This window comes from Ranitomeya variabilis, chromosome 7 (assembly GCF_051348905.1).
Source record: "Ranitomeya variabilis isolate aRanVar5 chromosome 7, aRanVar5.hap1, whole genome shotgun sequence".
Taxonomy (NCBI): Eukaryota; Metazoa; Chordata; class Amphibia; order Anura; family Dendrobatidae; genus Ranitomeya; species Ranitomeya variabilis.
The window spans coordinates 7,860,605-7,878,569 of record NC_135238.1 but is presented as its reverse complement, the minus strand read 5'-3'; the positions used below and the strand labels follow the sequence as shown (position 1 = coordinate 7,878,569).

Sequence of the window (17,965 nt, the reverse complement as noted above, 5' to 3'; positions counted from 1 at the left end):
AATTTGTTTTAAACAGATTCGATTTGGTTCTGAATCAAATGCAGTGTTAAAACCAATTTTAATATAGATGATCCAAGCCTCCGACCCCTGGGTTACAGCTGGCAGCGCCAATTCTTTAGTTTCTGGAACATGAACCACAAACGCATCATTTCCATTCGCTCCACATTTCCTTACAAAAGTGACTGAAACTCCGCACATTTCACACAGAGTTCAGTCTCTTCAGGTCCCTTAAGTCCCCGTTCTCGATCAGTTTGGTCCTGAATTTGGCCTCTTCTTGATATTTCTTCAATTTGGTCCATTTCACAACCCAAAGCAGAACTCTTATCTCATCTCATCGATCTTTTCCGGATACGTAGAAAAGAAGTTGCAAATTTTCAGAAGATTCAGACACATCGAAGACGAGTTACATAAAATCGTGGAATCAGCACAAGTGTAAGATCTCGATGTTTTGTAGACAACAACGTGACTGTTGGGTAAAGATTTATTATTGTGGTTACATTTCACTTTCTGAGGTTCTGCTCCTGGACAAATGCCTGTTCACATGTTACATCCAGACATGTTCATTGCAATCCACAGCTAAAAGGTTGTGGTGGTTCTGAAGAAGAAATGATAACATCAAGGATTTCTCCACAAAACCTGACCGACCAGAACTAACCCTGGCAACTCAAGGATTAGAAGACACAAGTTATCTCCATGAGTACAACCGATGATCAAATTCCCGGTACATGGACCTTAATGCACAGGGTCACAGGTTAGTGCCAGTGCAACCATGTGCCCTTACAAAATGTCCCTCTAGTAACCATACGTGGTGTGTGGCCATCGGGATCCCTCGCCTTCCTGCAGCCCATTGTTCTCTCTTCATGGGAGCGCAGGCTAGACTGAGGTTCTTGTCCAACCCTGGGGTGGAAGAAGCTCAGATGAAACCTGGGAACAAGAGGTCCTCTCCCTAAACTTCGGCAACAGGAAGTCATTTATATTCAACCTTGCTATAGGCTTATAGTCCTGAAGGATAAGGAAAGGTGCGATGGGGGCTCTCTGCCTTTCTAGGAGGGCTTACAATAGACTTCATCCTTATGCACTTTTTTGCACTTGGATAAAGGAAGTCAAAATGTCAGAAGTAAAGAAAAAAAAGGAGAATAAATAACTCACAAAGAAAACTCCATAAGAAAAATGGAATAAGGAGAAGCTTTAACTACAGGCCATGAGAATTTCTGGAAGTAAAGAATGTGTGCGAGTTGCAAAAGAAAGAAAAGTAAGGAGGAAGATCAGTCGAAATAAGAAGTCTCGGAAAGCTCCAGAGAAACATAAAAAGACTTACGAGGAGACGACCAGTGGAGATGTGATGACCGACGAGAACCCGCACATCTCATGGCATCGCCTCAACAGCTCGGCCTTCACCACAACGTGGATAAAAGGTAACATAGACCTTGAGGTCTGTCTTGGCTTTTCATAAGGTCTATTCCTGTAAAGTGTCCTGAAGAAGAAAGATTGGAAGGAGGACATTTCTAGGCTACAGATGAATTAATTAAATTTACTTCAATTTTACAAAAATCTGATTTTTTTAAATTAATTTTGTGTAAATTAATTTCTAGAAAGCTGGGAAAGAGGAAAAAAAAAACAATAAAACCATACTCCCCTGCTTTCGCCCCCTCTCCGAGCCTTCATCCTCTGCTTTACTTCTGCACAACACATTGGTTCCTCTTCCTCCATCTTCACTCTGTGATGGGAGAACCGCATGGATTGGACTTCTAAGATCACGACGACACAAGTCATGACATGATAACATGAGCCGCTTGACATCACAACCACAAAGCCTAGTCGTTGCCGTAGACTGGTGGTAAACTGTGGCTCAGGTGAGCACAATGGTCAGGTTTTTCTACGCTTTTGTGTCTAGAGAGATCTCCGAGCAGAAGAAGTCTCATTTTATTTACATTTCATAAGTTTGATACAAATCCAATGTCAAGCGATCTGCGGAGCTGGAATATCGGCAGATTTAGTCTCCACTAATTCACGACCCCTTTCTGTGATCTCGGATCCATTGTTTTTTGCACAGATATTTGATCAAAATGGTTCATGAGACAACTAGTAGCTATAACTACTGGTGATAGAGAATAGCAAAAAATCACTTGGCACTCAGGAAGTTTTTTATGCAAGATGAAATTAAATATTTCGTTTATTTAGTGCATCCAGTTCAAATGTTTAAACGTTTTCGGTCTAATCACAAGACCTTCATCAGAAACACTTTTGATGTACTGGAAGCCAAACAGACAGCTAAATGGGCCCAATGAGCCAGCGCACGACAATGCCCGGGAGGACGTGCCTTTATGGTCCTGGAGGAGTGGGAGATAAACGCCGTGGCAAAGCGACAAAATCGCAAGGGAAGTGGCGCTGATGTCTTCCAAGAGTATGGCGCTGAGCTGCAGGGGTTGCCGTTAATCCCGGGACCGCGATTAAAGGCACGTCCTCCCGGGCATTGTCGTGCGCTGGCTCATTGGGCCCATTTAGCTGGCTGTTTGGCTTCCAGTACATCAAAAGTGTTTCTGATGAAGGTCTTGTGATTAGACCGAAAACGTTTAAACATTTGAACTGGATGCACTAAATAAACGAAATATTTAATTTCATCTTGCATAAAAAACTTCCTGAGTGCCAAGTGATTTTTTGCTATTGACTGACGGGTTGGAAACCTGACTTGTGCACCTTCAAGGAGCCTAGAGTGCCGTGGTTACTAGCTCTATACTGGTGATAGAGAAACACAATGGGCTAATCTTGGATTTCTGGCACTACGTCAGTTAAAAGCTTTAAACTATTGCCATTTTGAGTGCTCTTTTAGAAGGGAGCCCTGAAAAATGAGCTCCTCACAAGAAGCCCTGCTGAATTGGACTCTTGATACTCATCTGTGCTCGGTGGCACCAACACGAGGTCGACAACTGTTGAAAAAGATGGAAAAAAATAAGATACGTCAGATAATCTCGCTACAACCAGATAAATCGATCACCTTGCAGGATACCTCACCAGGGATGACAAACAAGCCAATTCATAGGTCACATGTCGTGAGTCATTATCAAAGTCCTCCAGGCCGATGAGTAGACGATACGTCTACTTCTGGGTCAGGAATAAAATGTTCTGTAAACCTAAACAGATGAATGTGTAGTGATCGGCGTTGTGTCCCCTCAAATGTGATTACGTGGGGACAGTGCCTGATCCCTGAAAGACACAGGACCAGACCTCGTCTCACCACCAGGGGTCGTTCATTCTCTATCCCTCCATTGCGGAAAATGCTGGTAGATGTCTCCACTGTAGCCCACTCACTGGGCACCGGCAGCAGACATATCCCAAAATGCAGCCCCAGCTAAACAAGTCCCCTCTTGGTGGCCAAACAGACCTGGGGTGAGATACCCTGAACGTCACGGGCAGGGATCACATCACTGTGAAGAAGGAACAGAATCAAAGCACATCTGAACCGGACTGGGGCTGACAGTATGGCGGATGAGCTGGTGCCTACCCCAGGTCCTGCCGGGCCAAGCTTCTAGGCATCAGGGAAAAGCTTGAATTGTCCAATTCGCATTCAATAAATTTGAAGAAAAATGAATTTGCAAGTAATAAATTAGAAAAGAAAAAAAAGCAATAACCTTTTGATATTCACCTCTCCTTGGCCCTCCGATACCTGCCCTGCCACCTCCCGCTGCTCCCATCCGGTTACTTTGGGCACAGCCTAGATCTTTCTGCTGGATTCATGCAAATTCAGTCCTCCGAAATTTGGAATAGTTCAAATATGAAGTTTTGGAGAAATTTGTAGCAAAATACATTTGTTAGAATCGATTTGTCCATCTCTATTTCGGACCTTCCAGGACCACCCTCCCCGTGCCCAGCATGAACTTTTATGCTATTTTTTATACATTTATTTAACACATTTTTTACATTTCTTAGTCCCTCTTAGAAATTTTAACCTGATGTCACCTGCGGTCATGTTGAACATGCTGCATTGCTTCTGTATTGTCTACTTAGATACAATGGTCCATGTTGACCGCGACATCTAGGGCGTCATACTGCAGCGGTCGGAGGTTGTAGAACTTTCTGCAGGTGCCAGCTGTATACCACAGCAGACCCTCATATATGCAGCCGGCTCCACATCCCAGCACTCCACATGTGACGGACATGTACGTCACAGGTCAGGAGAGATCAGTAGGCTGCAAGTCCGATTGGCACAAATATGCAAGTCATAGAAACAATGACAAATAGTCTCACAAGTCTGAATTTTTGCAGATTAAGCTGATGGCCAACTGGTGACCTAAACATGGCGGCCTACATGGTAGATCTTCATTATCGTTTGTGGTGCCACAGTAGATGAAACCGCCCCAAGTTTGCCAACCCCCGATTTATATGGAAAGTCTCTGACCCCAATGGAATTGTAAATTCTTCCCTCAGGATAATGAAGGGTTCTCCATGATTAGTAGATGGCGGCTTTCTTCTGAATCTCCCTCATTAAACCCATCACTATCCAGCTTGTTCCCATCCTCGTCAGGGTTGGTGGCCAGAGGTGAGAGGGAGATGGAGTCATAGGTCACATGTCATGTGTCGCTCGTAAAGTCTGCCATGGCGATACGTAGGCAATACGTCTTCTTCTGGGTCTGGAGGACAATGTCAGTAAACCTGTAGTAATCAACTTCGCGTCCCCCAAAATGTGAAGCCAATGACCCCCAAGAAAGGAAGGAGCAGTAACCCAGCAAGTAGTCTCCAGAGGCTCGGCCAAAGCCAAACTTACAGTCTTCCCAACCACCACCATCAAACCTCTTCAGAAAGACCTGCAAGGAGACGAACAGCTCAGCTTTAGTCACGCTGAGCCAGCGGGGGGCAGTGGTGTGATGAGAGATGGAGGAGACGTCATCTGTAGAGCGAGGCTCAGACATACAGTGGGTACAGAAAGTATTCAGACCCCTTCACATTTTTCACTCTTTGTTTCATTGCAGCCATTTGGTAAATTCAACAAAGTTTGTTTTTTCTCATTAATGTTCACTCTGCACCCCATCTTGACTGAAAAAAACCAGAAATGTAGAAATGTTTGCAAACTTATTAAAAAAGAAAAACTGAAATATCCCATGGATGGAAGAAGCCATCAGCGCGGCCAAATAGATAATACAGTGAATGCGGCCTGTATGTCAGTGTCACTGTATGACCATGCATCATTCATGCTCTGTGTAGCGATGTTTAGATTACTGTAAGTTTTGATTTTTTTCCAATGTTCAGGGCCTTATGTGTAATAGCGGCCGCCCATCATATTTCAGTCTGTCAGGCACTGCACTCCGGCACATATGGCGGCTGACTGTACCCTGTAATACTTCATGGGCTTATTTCATCTCCTTTCTGATCCACATTCTCAGGGTGTGATCTCTAATGCTGTATCAGGACCCCACAGGTTTATTTCCAGGCCCATATCTCTTAGTGTACGGAGTGGGGAAGCCGAGGCTCCTTTTCTTGTTCTTTTCCTACATAGTTAGGAGCTGAGGATCCTCCTCGCACCAAACATTCATGATTTATAACGTTAATCTAGATGTAAGCTTTTGGAATAATTTTTACGTCAAACGAGTCCCTGACTAACGCTCTGATTTATGGAAGCAGTGCAACGTGTCTCCACTTTCATTGTGTCGCCCCATTACATGGCAGCATACCCGGCTACAGGATCACCTAAATCCTACGCAACCCCTATGATTATGAAGAGTGGCCATCATGTTTTGCTGCCGAGTGGACAAATGTTTCAGATCTTGCTGTGGTGGCCCTACCACCCAACTACGATGATCATAATCTGTTTTAGGCCTTTCTGATTTATTAGAAGGATCTTCTGTTCAGGTCCCTCATCTCTTTCTCAAACTGTAGAGCGGTTTTATAAAGTGTCTCTCGCTCTGTAGGATCGGTTTCTTTCCTAAATTTCACAGAAAATATTGATGTAAAGAATCTATGTGTAATACTTCTTTTCACCTATGGTGGCGCTGAAGCGAAATGCAACACATACTACCATGTCACAGCAGATCTGGGGGGCATTTTGCCAGCAGCTTTTGGTCAAGGTATCCTTCTAACAAGTAATGATTCTCCAAAGTGGAGAACCCCTTTATAAAGTCAATGCTTGGGACATCGTCAATATACCGACGACTGCATTGGCAGCTCCACCGCCATACATCATGGTCTGCCAAATACTGACATTGTGAGATAATTTGAACATGAACTCTTACAATGAGGAGCATTTCATTGTGTCACTGTTTATTGAGCATTTACTACAAGTTCTGGAGATACAACAACCTCTGTAACAGGATCAGTAACTGGAAAACCAAGGATTGAGCAGCTGGGCACATGCAGATCAGTCGGCTGGGGGTCTACAACATCCAAGCACAGGTAGAAAGGGTCAAGTCTTACTTTAGGTTTAGGCTACAGATTAAGGATTACATGACTATCCTGGCATCACAAGATTCTACTAATCATCCATACGACGAAACAGTAATCATCTTCACTAATCAGGAGGACATCACTGCCGTCTTATCTTCATTTCCGTGGTCTTCAGAGAATAGTAAAGACCTCTCCACTGAGACCAGATGATGCCACTACCGAGGGACAGGTGAGCGCCAGGGAGATAAGCACCATTCAAGTTGGCCAGATGACATGCTCTGTACCAGAAGCCACTGGTGAAGAGCGCAGCACAGTTCTGGAGATAGACATCACGGTCACTGTCATACGTAGAGAACTTCATTCCATTGTGATAGGACAGAGAATCACCTGCAGATAATGAGGAGGAAGGTGGTTAGAAGTTGGTGCAGAATAACCCTATCACTGCCCCTAGACATGGGATCACAATACCACTACCATTGCCCCAGAACAGAGTGCAGACTACTCCTACCACTGCCCCTAGAACAGAGTGCAGACTACTCCTACCACTGCCCCTAGAACAGAGTGCAGACTACCCCTGCAACTTCACCTAGAAGTGGGGACAAATAACTCCTGCAACTGCTCCTAGAAGTCAGTGCAGACCTCCGCTACCTCTAACCCTGAAAGTGAGTAAAGACTACTCCTACAACGGCACCTAAAAGTGAGTGCAGACCACCTCCATCACTGCCCTTAGAAGCCACCTCTATCACTACCTCTATAAATGGGTACAGACTACCCCTGCAACTGCCCCTAGAAGAGGATGCAGTACACCATTCCTCTGCCCTTAGAAATTGGAACAGACTACCCTTACCACTGCCTCTAGAGGAAGATGCAGACAACCCATACCTCTGCCCCTTTAAGGAGGTGTGAACTACCCGTACCTCTGCCTAGAGAAATAGGTACAGACCACCTCTACCACTGCCCCTAGAAGTTGTAACAGACCACCCCTACCACTGCCCCTAGAGGGAGATGCAGACCACCTCTACCACTGCTCCTAGAAGTGGAGGCACACCACCCCATTACCCATGACTCCTTGCGTTGGTTACCTGCCCCTCCATCACTGAAGCCATCCACATGCAGCGTGTAGCCGTCCTCCTCTGGGTTGAGGCTGTATGGGGAGATGGAGAACTCTGAGTACCTGGCGAAGGTCATGTTGTTCTCGAAGTCTCCCAGGTCGATCCTCAGCTCATACTTATTCCGGAGAGTGAGGAGATACATGTAGTGTAGCCCTATTGGAAGAGATATGGTGGGTATGAGCGATGCTCTGCGGAGGAGCGATGCTCTGCAGTACCCTGGAGGACGAGTTACCCCCCATCCTACGAGACGATGGCTGCATAATGGAGGATTGATCCATCTGTGGACCACCCCAAGGTTCTCCCAGGCTGCTGATTTACACTTGGGGTGGGGAGATCACTTCAGACACAAGGAGATTTGCCAATCAGTGGTCTGGAAAGGATGGGCAGAGCCAACCGAGGTCACATAATGGTGGCCATATTGGTGGTAGACATACTACTGGTGCAACCAGTGCAGACATACAAGGGCCCCAGGGCAGCACATAATGGTGGAATATGATGAACCACTGGACTGTAAGGGGCCCACAATGGCCCAGCACAGAGGCCCCCCCTCCTGTCCACCTTGGCGGCACATAGGTGGTAAGAGGAGGACGTTCACTCACCCAGCCAATACTCTCCATCCGCTCTCCCAAAGCCAATCTTATAGTCGTTCCAGCCCCGGTAGAAGCCCAGCGTGCCGTTGAACCTCCTCTGTATGACCTGAGCCAAAAACAGATTAATTGTATCAGCACAGGCAGCAAACGAGACCCGGAGAAGTCTCAGAGCCGTGACCCACCGTCCACTTTCCGCTGTCCGTGCTCATGTCACAGTACACGGGCACCGCAATGCCTGGTCCGGCCGGGTAGATGACATACGGGCCGCTGTCCTCATCTCCGTTCTCACACACGTCTTCACAATCTACAGGATACTGGTCAGAGGTGGAACACACTGCAACGACACCGGAGGGAGACACAGGGGCAGATATCAGTCCCCTCCAGAGCTGCACTCACTATTCTGCTGTCACATTCCGTCTTATCCCCCAGTCACCTCCAGAGGTGCACTCACTATTCTGCTGGTGCAGTCACTGTGTACATACATTACATTACTGATCCTGAGTTACATCCTGTATTATACCCCAGAGATGCACTCACTATTCTGCTGGTGCAGTCACTGTGTACATACATTACATTACTGATCCTGAGTTACATCCTGTATTATACCCCAGAGCTGCACTCACTATTCTGCTGGTGCAGTCACTGTGTACATACATTACATTACTGATCCTGAGTTACATCCTGTATTATACCCCAGAGCTGCACTCACTATTCTGCTGGTGCAGTCACTGTGTACATACATTACATTACTGATCCCTGAGTTACCTCCTGTATTATACCCCAGAGCTGCACTCACTATTCTGCTGGTGTAGTCACTGTGTACATACATTACATTACTGATCCTGAGTTACATCCTGTATTATACCCCAGAGCTGTACTCACTATTCTGCTGGTGGAGTCACTGTGTACATACATTACATTACTGATCCTGAGTTACATCCTGTATTATACCCCAGAGCTGCACTCACTATTCTGCTGGTGCACTCACTGTGTACATACATTACTGATCCTGAGTTACATCCTGTATTATATCCCAGAGCTGCACTCACTATTCTGCTTGTGCAGTCACTGTGTACATACATTATATTACTGATCCTGAGTTACCTCCTGTATTATACTCCAGAGCTGCACTCACTATTCTGCTGGTGCAGTCACTGTGTACATACATTACATTACTGATCCTGAGTTACATCCTGTATTATACCCCAGAGCTGCACTCACTATTCTGCTGGTGCAGTCACTGTGTACATACATTACATTACTGATCCTGGGTTACCTCCTGTATTATACTCCAGAGCTGCACTCACTATTCTGCTGGTGCAGTCACTGTGTACATACATTACATTACTGATACTGAGTTACATCCTGTATTATACCCCAGAGCTGCACTCACTATTCTGCTGGTGCAGTCACTGTGTACATACATTACATTACTGATCCTGAGTCACCTCCTGTATTATACCCCAGAGCTGCACTCACTATTCTGCTGGTGCAGTCACTGTGTACACACATTACTGATCCTGAGTTACCTCCTGTATTATACTCCAGAGCTGCACTCACTATTCTGCTGGTGCAGTCACTGTGTACATACATTACATTACTGATCCTGAGTCACCTCCTGTATTATACCCCAGAGCTGCACTCACTATTCTGCTGGTGCAGTCACTGTGTACATACATTACTGATCCTGAGTTACATCCTGTATTATACCCCAGAGCTGCACTCACTATTCTGCTGGTGCAGTCACTGTGTACATACATTACATTACTGATCCTGAGTTGCATCCTGTATTATACTCCAGAGCAGCACTCACTATTCTGCTGGTGCAGTCACTGTGTACATACATTACATTACTGATCCTGAGTTACATCCTGTATTATACTCCAGAGCTGCACTCACTATTCTGCTGGTGCAGTCACTGTGTACATACATTACATTACTGATCCTGAGTTACATCCTGTATTATACTCCAGAGCTGCACTCACTATTCTGCTGGTGCAGTCACTGTGTACATACATTACATTACTGATCCTGAGTTACATCCTGTATTATACTCCAGAGCCGCACTCACTATTCTGCTGGTGCAGTCACTGTGTACATACATTACATTACTGATCCTGAGTAACATCCTGCATTATACCCCAGAGCTGCACTCACTATTCTGCTGGTGCAGTCACTGTGTACATACATTACATTACTGATCCTGAGTTACATCCTGTATTATACCCCAGAGCTGCACTCACTATTCTGCTGGTGCAGTCACTGTGTACATACATTACATTACTGATCCTAAGTTACATCCTGTATTATACTCCAGAGCTGCACTCACTATTCTGCTGGTGCAGTCACTGTGTACATACATTACATTACTGATCCTGAGTTACCTCCTGTATTATGCCCCAGAGCTGCACTCACTATTCTGCTGGTGCAGTCACTGTGTACATACATTACATTACTGATCCTGAGTTACCTCCTGTATTATGCCCCAGAGCTGCACTCACTATTCTGCTGGTGCAGTCACTGTGTACATACATTACATTACTGATCCTGAGTTACATCCTGTATTATACTCCAGAGCTGCACTCACTATTCTGCTGGTGCAGTCACTGTGTACATACATTACTGATCCGGAGTTACCTCCTGTATTATACCCCAGAGCTGCACTCACTATTCTGCTGGTGCAGTCACTGTGTACATACATTACATTACTGATCCTGAGTTACATCCTGTATTATACCCCAGAGCTGCACTCACTATTCTGCTGGTGCAGTCACTGTGTACATACATTACATTACTGATCCTGAGTCACCTCCTGTATTATACTCCAGAGCTGCACTCACTATTCTGCTGGTGCATTGTGTCTTTTCCTCCACAGCAGCATTCACAGTTCTGCTGCTTTTCTGGTACTAGTGACAGTGTGCCCATGGTACCCGGCTTCTCTCATTAGAAGAGGTCTGCAGACGTCTAGTTGTTATGTCATCGCCCTCTATAGAGGAATCGTGACAGTCTGCAATCACATAGAGAGCTGCAGCCTTTTCTTCCGAGACCGGACAACCCCTTTAAGGTGCCTCTGCCCAAACAACAACGAAGATACTGCTGCAGATTTGGAGGTGACTGGAGTATAGAATGAGGGATGGAGACAGCGGATGTGACTGCTACATTGTATCCAGTGAGCGGATTAGAAATGTCTGGGAATCTCCTGGAGAAATGTCGAATCCTTGGAGAATCCCTCGAAATCCAGCCCTGACCTCACGGTATAAATAGTCCATGACTGAGAACAGGTGCGAGCGCCGGGGTAGGAAGCCAGCTGGAAAGTCGGGGTCCCCCGGGGCGGGGGGTAGAGAGGGGAGCAGGTAGGGAACGCAAAGTGTCAGGCAGGGCTCTGCTGGAATCTGGCTGCAGATGTGAGCGAGGAATATGAGGTCATAGTGAGATCCCATTCTCCCACACTACACCCCAGCTCTGCTACACCGCCGTGTGCACTACAACAGGACGGCGACTTACCTGTCTATAAAAAGAAGTGCGGATGTAGCAGACCCGAATGTGTTAGATACAGCAGAGCTGAGTGTGTCAGATATAGCAGAGCTGAGTGTGTCAGATATAGCAGGGCTGAGTGTGTCACATGTGGCAGGGCTGAATTGTTCAGAAGTAGCTGAGATAGAGTTTGCCAGATGTAGTTGAGATAAGTTTGTCCAAAGCAGCAAAGCAAGCGCGAAATGGAGTGGGTTTTCTCTGGGACTTGTACAGTTATCTGAATGCAGCAACAATGGAGCTGTAACGAATGAAATGACACATTCAGCTCTGCTGCATCAGTCGGTGCGCTGTGCTGCATGGTTTGGAGCAGCAGAGCTGTCTGTGTCTCCGGCCATCTTCCAATGTAGGGTTGACTTACAATGATCCCCGTTCTGCTTTCCTGATTGCTGACTCCCCACCGAGCTGAGGACCACCAGCAGGAGGAGGAGGATGTAGTGTCCGAGGCGCCCCACAGCCTGCAACACAACAAGTCCTGGTCAACATGTACTATCCCTTTAAGATGCATTTTTCCCCCACACACACGACCCATTAAGTCCTGCGGTGACCCTATTTTCATGCCAGCCTCATCTGAACCCCCTAAGCGACATTCCGCTCCGGTGCCCCCCACAGACGTGCTCCCCCTTACCTCCATGTCCGCTGTGTCCCGTGTAGTGTGAGGCTGCTATTTAAGGTCTTGTATTTATATGGTGCGTCTGGTCCTGGGCCCCCTCCTTCCACAGCCTCCCCTGCTCCAGGGATGTGAAGGGAGGACTGAGACAGGGGGGATGTGAAAATGGTGCGCACAGGATGCGGGGTTGTGATGCCACTTTCCAGCCCTGTACATGTGCATCCTCGGCAGCACATGACAGGATGGTCCGAGGAAAGGTGGGGACCACAAAACATGAAAAGTGGTGAAAAATAAGAGAAAAGTCCCTCCGGGACCAGAGGAGGCAACTGGGCACAAAGGTGAACACCATAGCAATACCACAAATAGTCCAACACTCCAGACCACAAACCATGGGCAGCACATGACAGGATGGTCTGGACTGATTGCGAGGAAAGGTGGGAACCACAAAACATGAAAAGAGGCAAAAATTAGAGAAAAATCCTCCCAGGACCAGAGGAGGCAACTGGGGACAAAGGTGAAAGCCGTAGCAATACCACAAATGGTCCAACACTCCAGATCGCAAACCGTAGGCAGGACATGACAGGATGGTCTGAGGAAAGGTGGGGACCACTAAACATGAAAAGAGGTGAAAATTTAAGAAAAATCGCTCCAGGACCAGAGGAGGCAACTGGGGACAAAGGTGAACACCATAGCTGTACCACAAATGGTCCAACACTCCGGACCACAAACCATGGCCGCACATGATAGGATGGTCCAAGGAAAGGTGGGGACCACAAAACATGAAAATAGGCAAAAATTAGAGAGAAATCCCTCCAGGATCAGAGGAGGCAACTGGGGACAAAGGTGAACACCATAGCAATATCACAAATGGTCCAACACTCCAGACCACAAACCGTGGCCAGCACATAATAGGATGGTCCGAGGAAAGTGGGGACCACAAAACATGAAAATAGGCAAAAATTAGAGAGAAATCCCTCCAGAACCAGAGGAGGCAACTGAGGACAAAGGTGAAAACTATAGCAATACCACAAATGGTCCAACACTCCGGATCACCAACCGTGGGCAGCACATAACAGGATGGTCTAGGCTGCTAACAAGGAAAGGTGGTGGCCGCAAAACATTAAAAGAGGCAAAATAAGTGAAAAATCCCACCGAGGCTACTGGAGGCAACTAGGGACAAAGGAAACCTCCATATAAATACCAAACATGGTCCAATACTTCTGACCCCAACCGTGGGCGGCACATGACAGGATGGACCAGGGTGATAGCGAGAAAAGGATGGGACCACAGAACTCTTAAAGAGGTGAAAAAATAGAAAAATCCCACCAGGGCCAGAGGAGGCAACTGGGGACAAATGAGAACTCCATAGCTGAACATCAAATGGTCCAACCCTCCGGACCACCAGCCATGGAACAGTTGATATCAGGATAGTCCAGGCTGATAGTGGGGAAAGGTGGGGTCCACAAAACATGAAAAAGGTGAAAAAATAGAAAAATCCCACTGGGACCAGAGGAGGCAACTGGGGACAAAGGAAAACTCCATAGCTATATCACAAACGGTCCAACACTCTGGATCAAGAACCGTGGAGCAACTCATAACAGGATGGTCCAGGCAGATAGTGAGGAAAGGTGGGAACCACAAACCATGAAAAGAGTAGAGAAAAACAGAAAAATCCCACCAGGGCCAGAGGAGGCAACTGAGGACAAAGGAGAGCTCTATAGCATAACCACAAATGGTCCAACAATTCAGACCTCTAATTGCGAGGTGATAGAGCGATACACAGAGGCCTGCCCACCTACCATGCAATATTTAGAGTCACTCAACCTACAAGATGTAAGAGTCCAAAAACCTTTCACCTGACTTTGGTTTGGCTACGATAAAGTAGGATGTGATCCTTATGATGGAGGTTTGTGCAAAAGGACCAAAGAACCTTAAAAACAAAAAACAGTTGAAGTATAAAATATAGCGGAGAAGAAAGATGGAAGGGTTGGAAGCTCAACAGTTTAAGATGAAGGCAAAAAAGCCTCCAGTCAAGGAACTTGATGAAGAAAGAGTAGATGTGTAACGGTAACGATACATCTACTATGGGTGGAAAAAATCAAGACATTGAACACTTCCATCAAAAGAAGAAGCCTCATCCTCTCGTGGGACATTAGGAGGAGATACCGTTTATCGGAGAAGACTGTAGCATTGGAGAAAGTTCAAGAAAAGGAGAAGATGATGACTAGCATCAAGATGGACAATCGCACTAATTGTGAAGAAATATGAAGATTCAACACACAATAGAGCAGAAACTCTGGAGAAAGAAAGATCATTCTTGCTCTAAGACTTGGGGGCCATGGAGATGAACCATAAGAAGTTACCACAGGGTGAAGGTCTTTGCAAACTCCTCATATTTTTCATGCATTTTGGATATATACTTGTATCTACAGCTGGTCGTGGGGATGACCCTTAATATACGAATCTGTGTTGATGAATTATTAGATACTGGAAATATTCATCGAAACCAGAAAATGATGGGACAAGTTTCTAGCTCTGGTTGTTTGTCCTGGTTTTCTTCTGATTTGTATTCAGTGGTCATTAAGGGCAAAACGCCAAGAAATGTCCTGACGTCATCAACAAAGGACCAAACCTTATGGAGAAGATGCTGTGAACTCTGTGACTTGCTCCCTTGGCTTCACATCTTCCTGTCCCGCTCATCAATGCCCGATCCCTGGTGGTTTCCTATCTAAAAGTTTCTGGGCGCCTGCCAGTTCTGTCGTGGATGATTTATGGTGTTTTGTTATGATTTGTACATGGAGCCAAGAGTTGAGAGGTCAACTTGTAAAATGTGTATGAAGCTTCCAGCCTGTGACTTTCTGTTATCATTGGTTGTGTCTGCAATGTTAAAGTCTTCATGTGACATCATAACCTAATTCTCGCCTTCCTGACTATTCATGTGTGACTCTCACCTCATCTTCTTCATAACTCTTCATGTATGACCCGCACCTGATCCTCCTAATGACTCTTCTTTTATAATTTTTACCTGATCCTCTTTGTGACTTTTCATGTATGATCCTCACCTGATCCTTCTCCCCATTACTCTTCATGTATGATCTTCACCCAATCCTCTTCCTCGTCATGACTCTTCATGAATGACCCTCACCTGATCTTCGTTCATGTGACTGTTCAATGTATGATGCTCACCTGATCCTTGCACTCATTACTTTTTATGTATGATCCGTACCTGATCCGCTTTCTAGTGACTCTTCTTGGATGATCCTCATTGATCCTCCTCCTCAATACTCTTCATGTTTGAGCCTCACCTGATCCACCACTTGGTTGTGATTCTTCATGTAGGATACTCACCTTATCCTCCTCCACCTCGTGACTCTTCATGCATGATCCTAACCTGATCCTCCTCGTCGTGATTCTTCATGTATAATCCTCACTCAATCCTTCTCTTCTAATTTTTCATGTATGATCCTCACTGATCCTCCTCCTCGAACTCTTCATGTATAATCCTCATTTGATCCTTCTCTTCTAATTCTTCACATATGATCCTCACCTGATCCTAGAGTAATAGAGTGTAGGGTTGAGTATGTCACCACGGAACAGACAGACCAACTGTTCAGGGGAATTTATTAACAGGAGTAAGATTCTCCTCGCAGGGAGTAAACATGGGGTTAATAGAGATAAATCAAACAGTAAACAGTTAAGCGGAATCAAAAGGGTTAACAAGTGTTCTTGTAACTTATCAGTCCAGGGAGGTCCTGACTGGAGGGTCCTAATTCCAATGTGGATACAGTCACCAGCTGCACTTGAGATCCTGAAGTCTCTCCTCTGTCTCCTGGGAACTGGAGACTCCGGGGTTAAGTCTTTTCTTCCAGTGAAGCTGAAAGCAGGAAGTAACTCAGCTGGGAGTCTCTGTATATCAGGCTGGCAGGCTTTCTGCAGTAGCAATGCTGCACACCCACCGAGCAGTTACTTGTCACACTCAGGGGTCCTGGCTTGTCACGGCAGTCACCGGGGCTGCGCGCTCAGGTCACTGTCAGGGGATACGTCTTCTCTGATTATGGAGGCTTCCAAGTCCACACTCTCACATCCAGCCTCCACTTCGGCTGGTATCTCAGCCTCAGTGCCCTCACGGGGAGCACTCTCTTTCGGGGAGCGCGACGCTGCACCCTGCTCTCTGGATGGAGCGCTGTCCCCTCTGTCTGGCGCGCTCTGCTCTCCTGCTCTTTTCTGATCACACCCCTTCTCTGCCTCTCTGCCCCCAGCAGTCACATGGTCTCCTCTGTCCAGGGCAGAAAGTCTTCCCCCCCCCCACAACCCAGCTGTCTGACTAAGTGGTTCCAGGTAAGGAGCAGGGAAAGCAACCTCCTTACACTTGCTTCATTACTCTTCATGTATGATCCTCACCTGATCCTCTTCCTGACTCTTCATGTATGATCCTCACCTGATCCCTTTTTTGTGAGTCTTCATGGTAGATCTCTCCCAATCCTCCTACTCTTGATGCTTCTTATAATCCTCACCTGATCCTCCTCCTCTTGACTTTTCATGTATAATTCTCACTGATCCTCCTTCTCATTACTCTTTATGTATAATCCGCACCTGATCCTCCTTTTTGTGGCTCTTCATGGATGATCCTCACCAGATCCTCCTTCTTGTGACTCTTCATGTATGATCATCACCTGATCCTTGCCCTTATGACTCTTTATCATACAATCATACAATCATAGAATGTTAGAGTTGGAAAGGACCTCCTGGGTCATCTGGTCCATCCCCCTGCTCAAAACAGGATTCACTAAATCATCCCAGACAGGCATCTGTCCAGCCTCTGTTTGAAGACTTCCATTGAAGGAGAACTCACCACCTCTCATGGCCGCCTGTTCCACTCATTGATCGCACTCACTGTCAAAAAGTTTTTTCTAATATCTAATCCGTGTCTCCTCCCATTCAGTTTCATCCCATTGCTTCTAGTCTTTTCTTGTGCAAATGAGAATAAAGATGACCCTTCTACAATGTGACAGCCCTTCAGATATTTGTAGACGGCTATTAAGTCTCCTCTCAGTTTTCTTTTTTGCAGCTAAACATTCCCAGATCCTGTAACCGTTCCTCATAGGACATGGTTTGCAGACCGGTCACCATTCTGGTCGCTCTTCTCTGAACTTGCTCCAGTTTGTTGATGTCTTTTTTATAATACTGGACCCAGTATTCCAGATGAGGTCTGACCAAAGAGGAGTAGAGGGCAATAATGACTTTGCATGATCTAGACTGTATGTGAGTAGCCCCACGGGCTAGGGGTACTCGGTACCGGGTCCTGAGTTCACAGGGGGATGTCCGGTGGCGCCACCTGTGGTATTCGGTCAGGGTGACCGACGCTGCTTGGGGGTCAGCTGGGGTGATGTTATGGCAGCTAGATGGTATATCTTCCCACAGGTGAAGTGTATCCCCAGGGCTTACGGTGTGTAGATAGTGGTATGGCGAGAGGTGCAGAGAAGAACGAGGACACAGGATTGCAGTCTCTTTACCTTGTTTACTGGTGGTTTCAGCAGCCACAGTCCAGGGCACCAGACCACAGGACAGGCAGAGTCCGGCCGATTCGGAGGCAAATCCAGAGTCCCCTTATCCAGGTGAAGAATAGAAGCCCTCCTTTGCGCTGTGGTGGTGTAGTCCCTTACTGCTAAGCTTCACATAAGGTCCGCACAGATGTTATCTCTCTCTTTCTCTGTCCCCCAGATAGGATAGGACAATACCCGTATGAC

At 46.4% G+C, this 17,965-nt stretch overlaps 1 protein-coding gene across 1 annotated transcript; it reads right to left on the bottom strand.

Annotated features, from left to right (window-relative positions):
* Positions 1-6,235: 6,235 nt before the first annotated feature.
* On the bottom strand, positions 6,236-12,366 carry MFAP4 (microfibril associated protein 4). The gene is made up of 6 exons (XM_077273798.1): positions 12,237-12,366; positions 11,970-12,066; positions 8,260-8,411; positions 8,087-8,183; positions 7,458-7,640; positions 6,236-6,762 (listed from the first exon to the last, which is right to left on the bottom strand). Exons 1-6 carry the CDS (start codon positions 12,240-12,242, stop codon positions 6,515-6,517), a joined length of 783 nt encoding a protein of 260 aa, XP_077129913.1. The 5' UTR covers positions 12,243-12,366; the 3' UTR covers positions 6,236-6,514.
* Between the last annotated feature and the right edge of the window lie 5,599 nt (positions 12,367-17,965).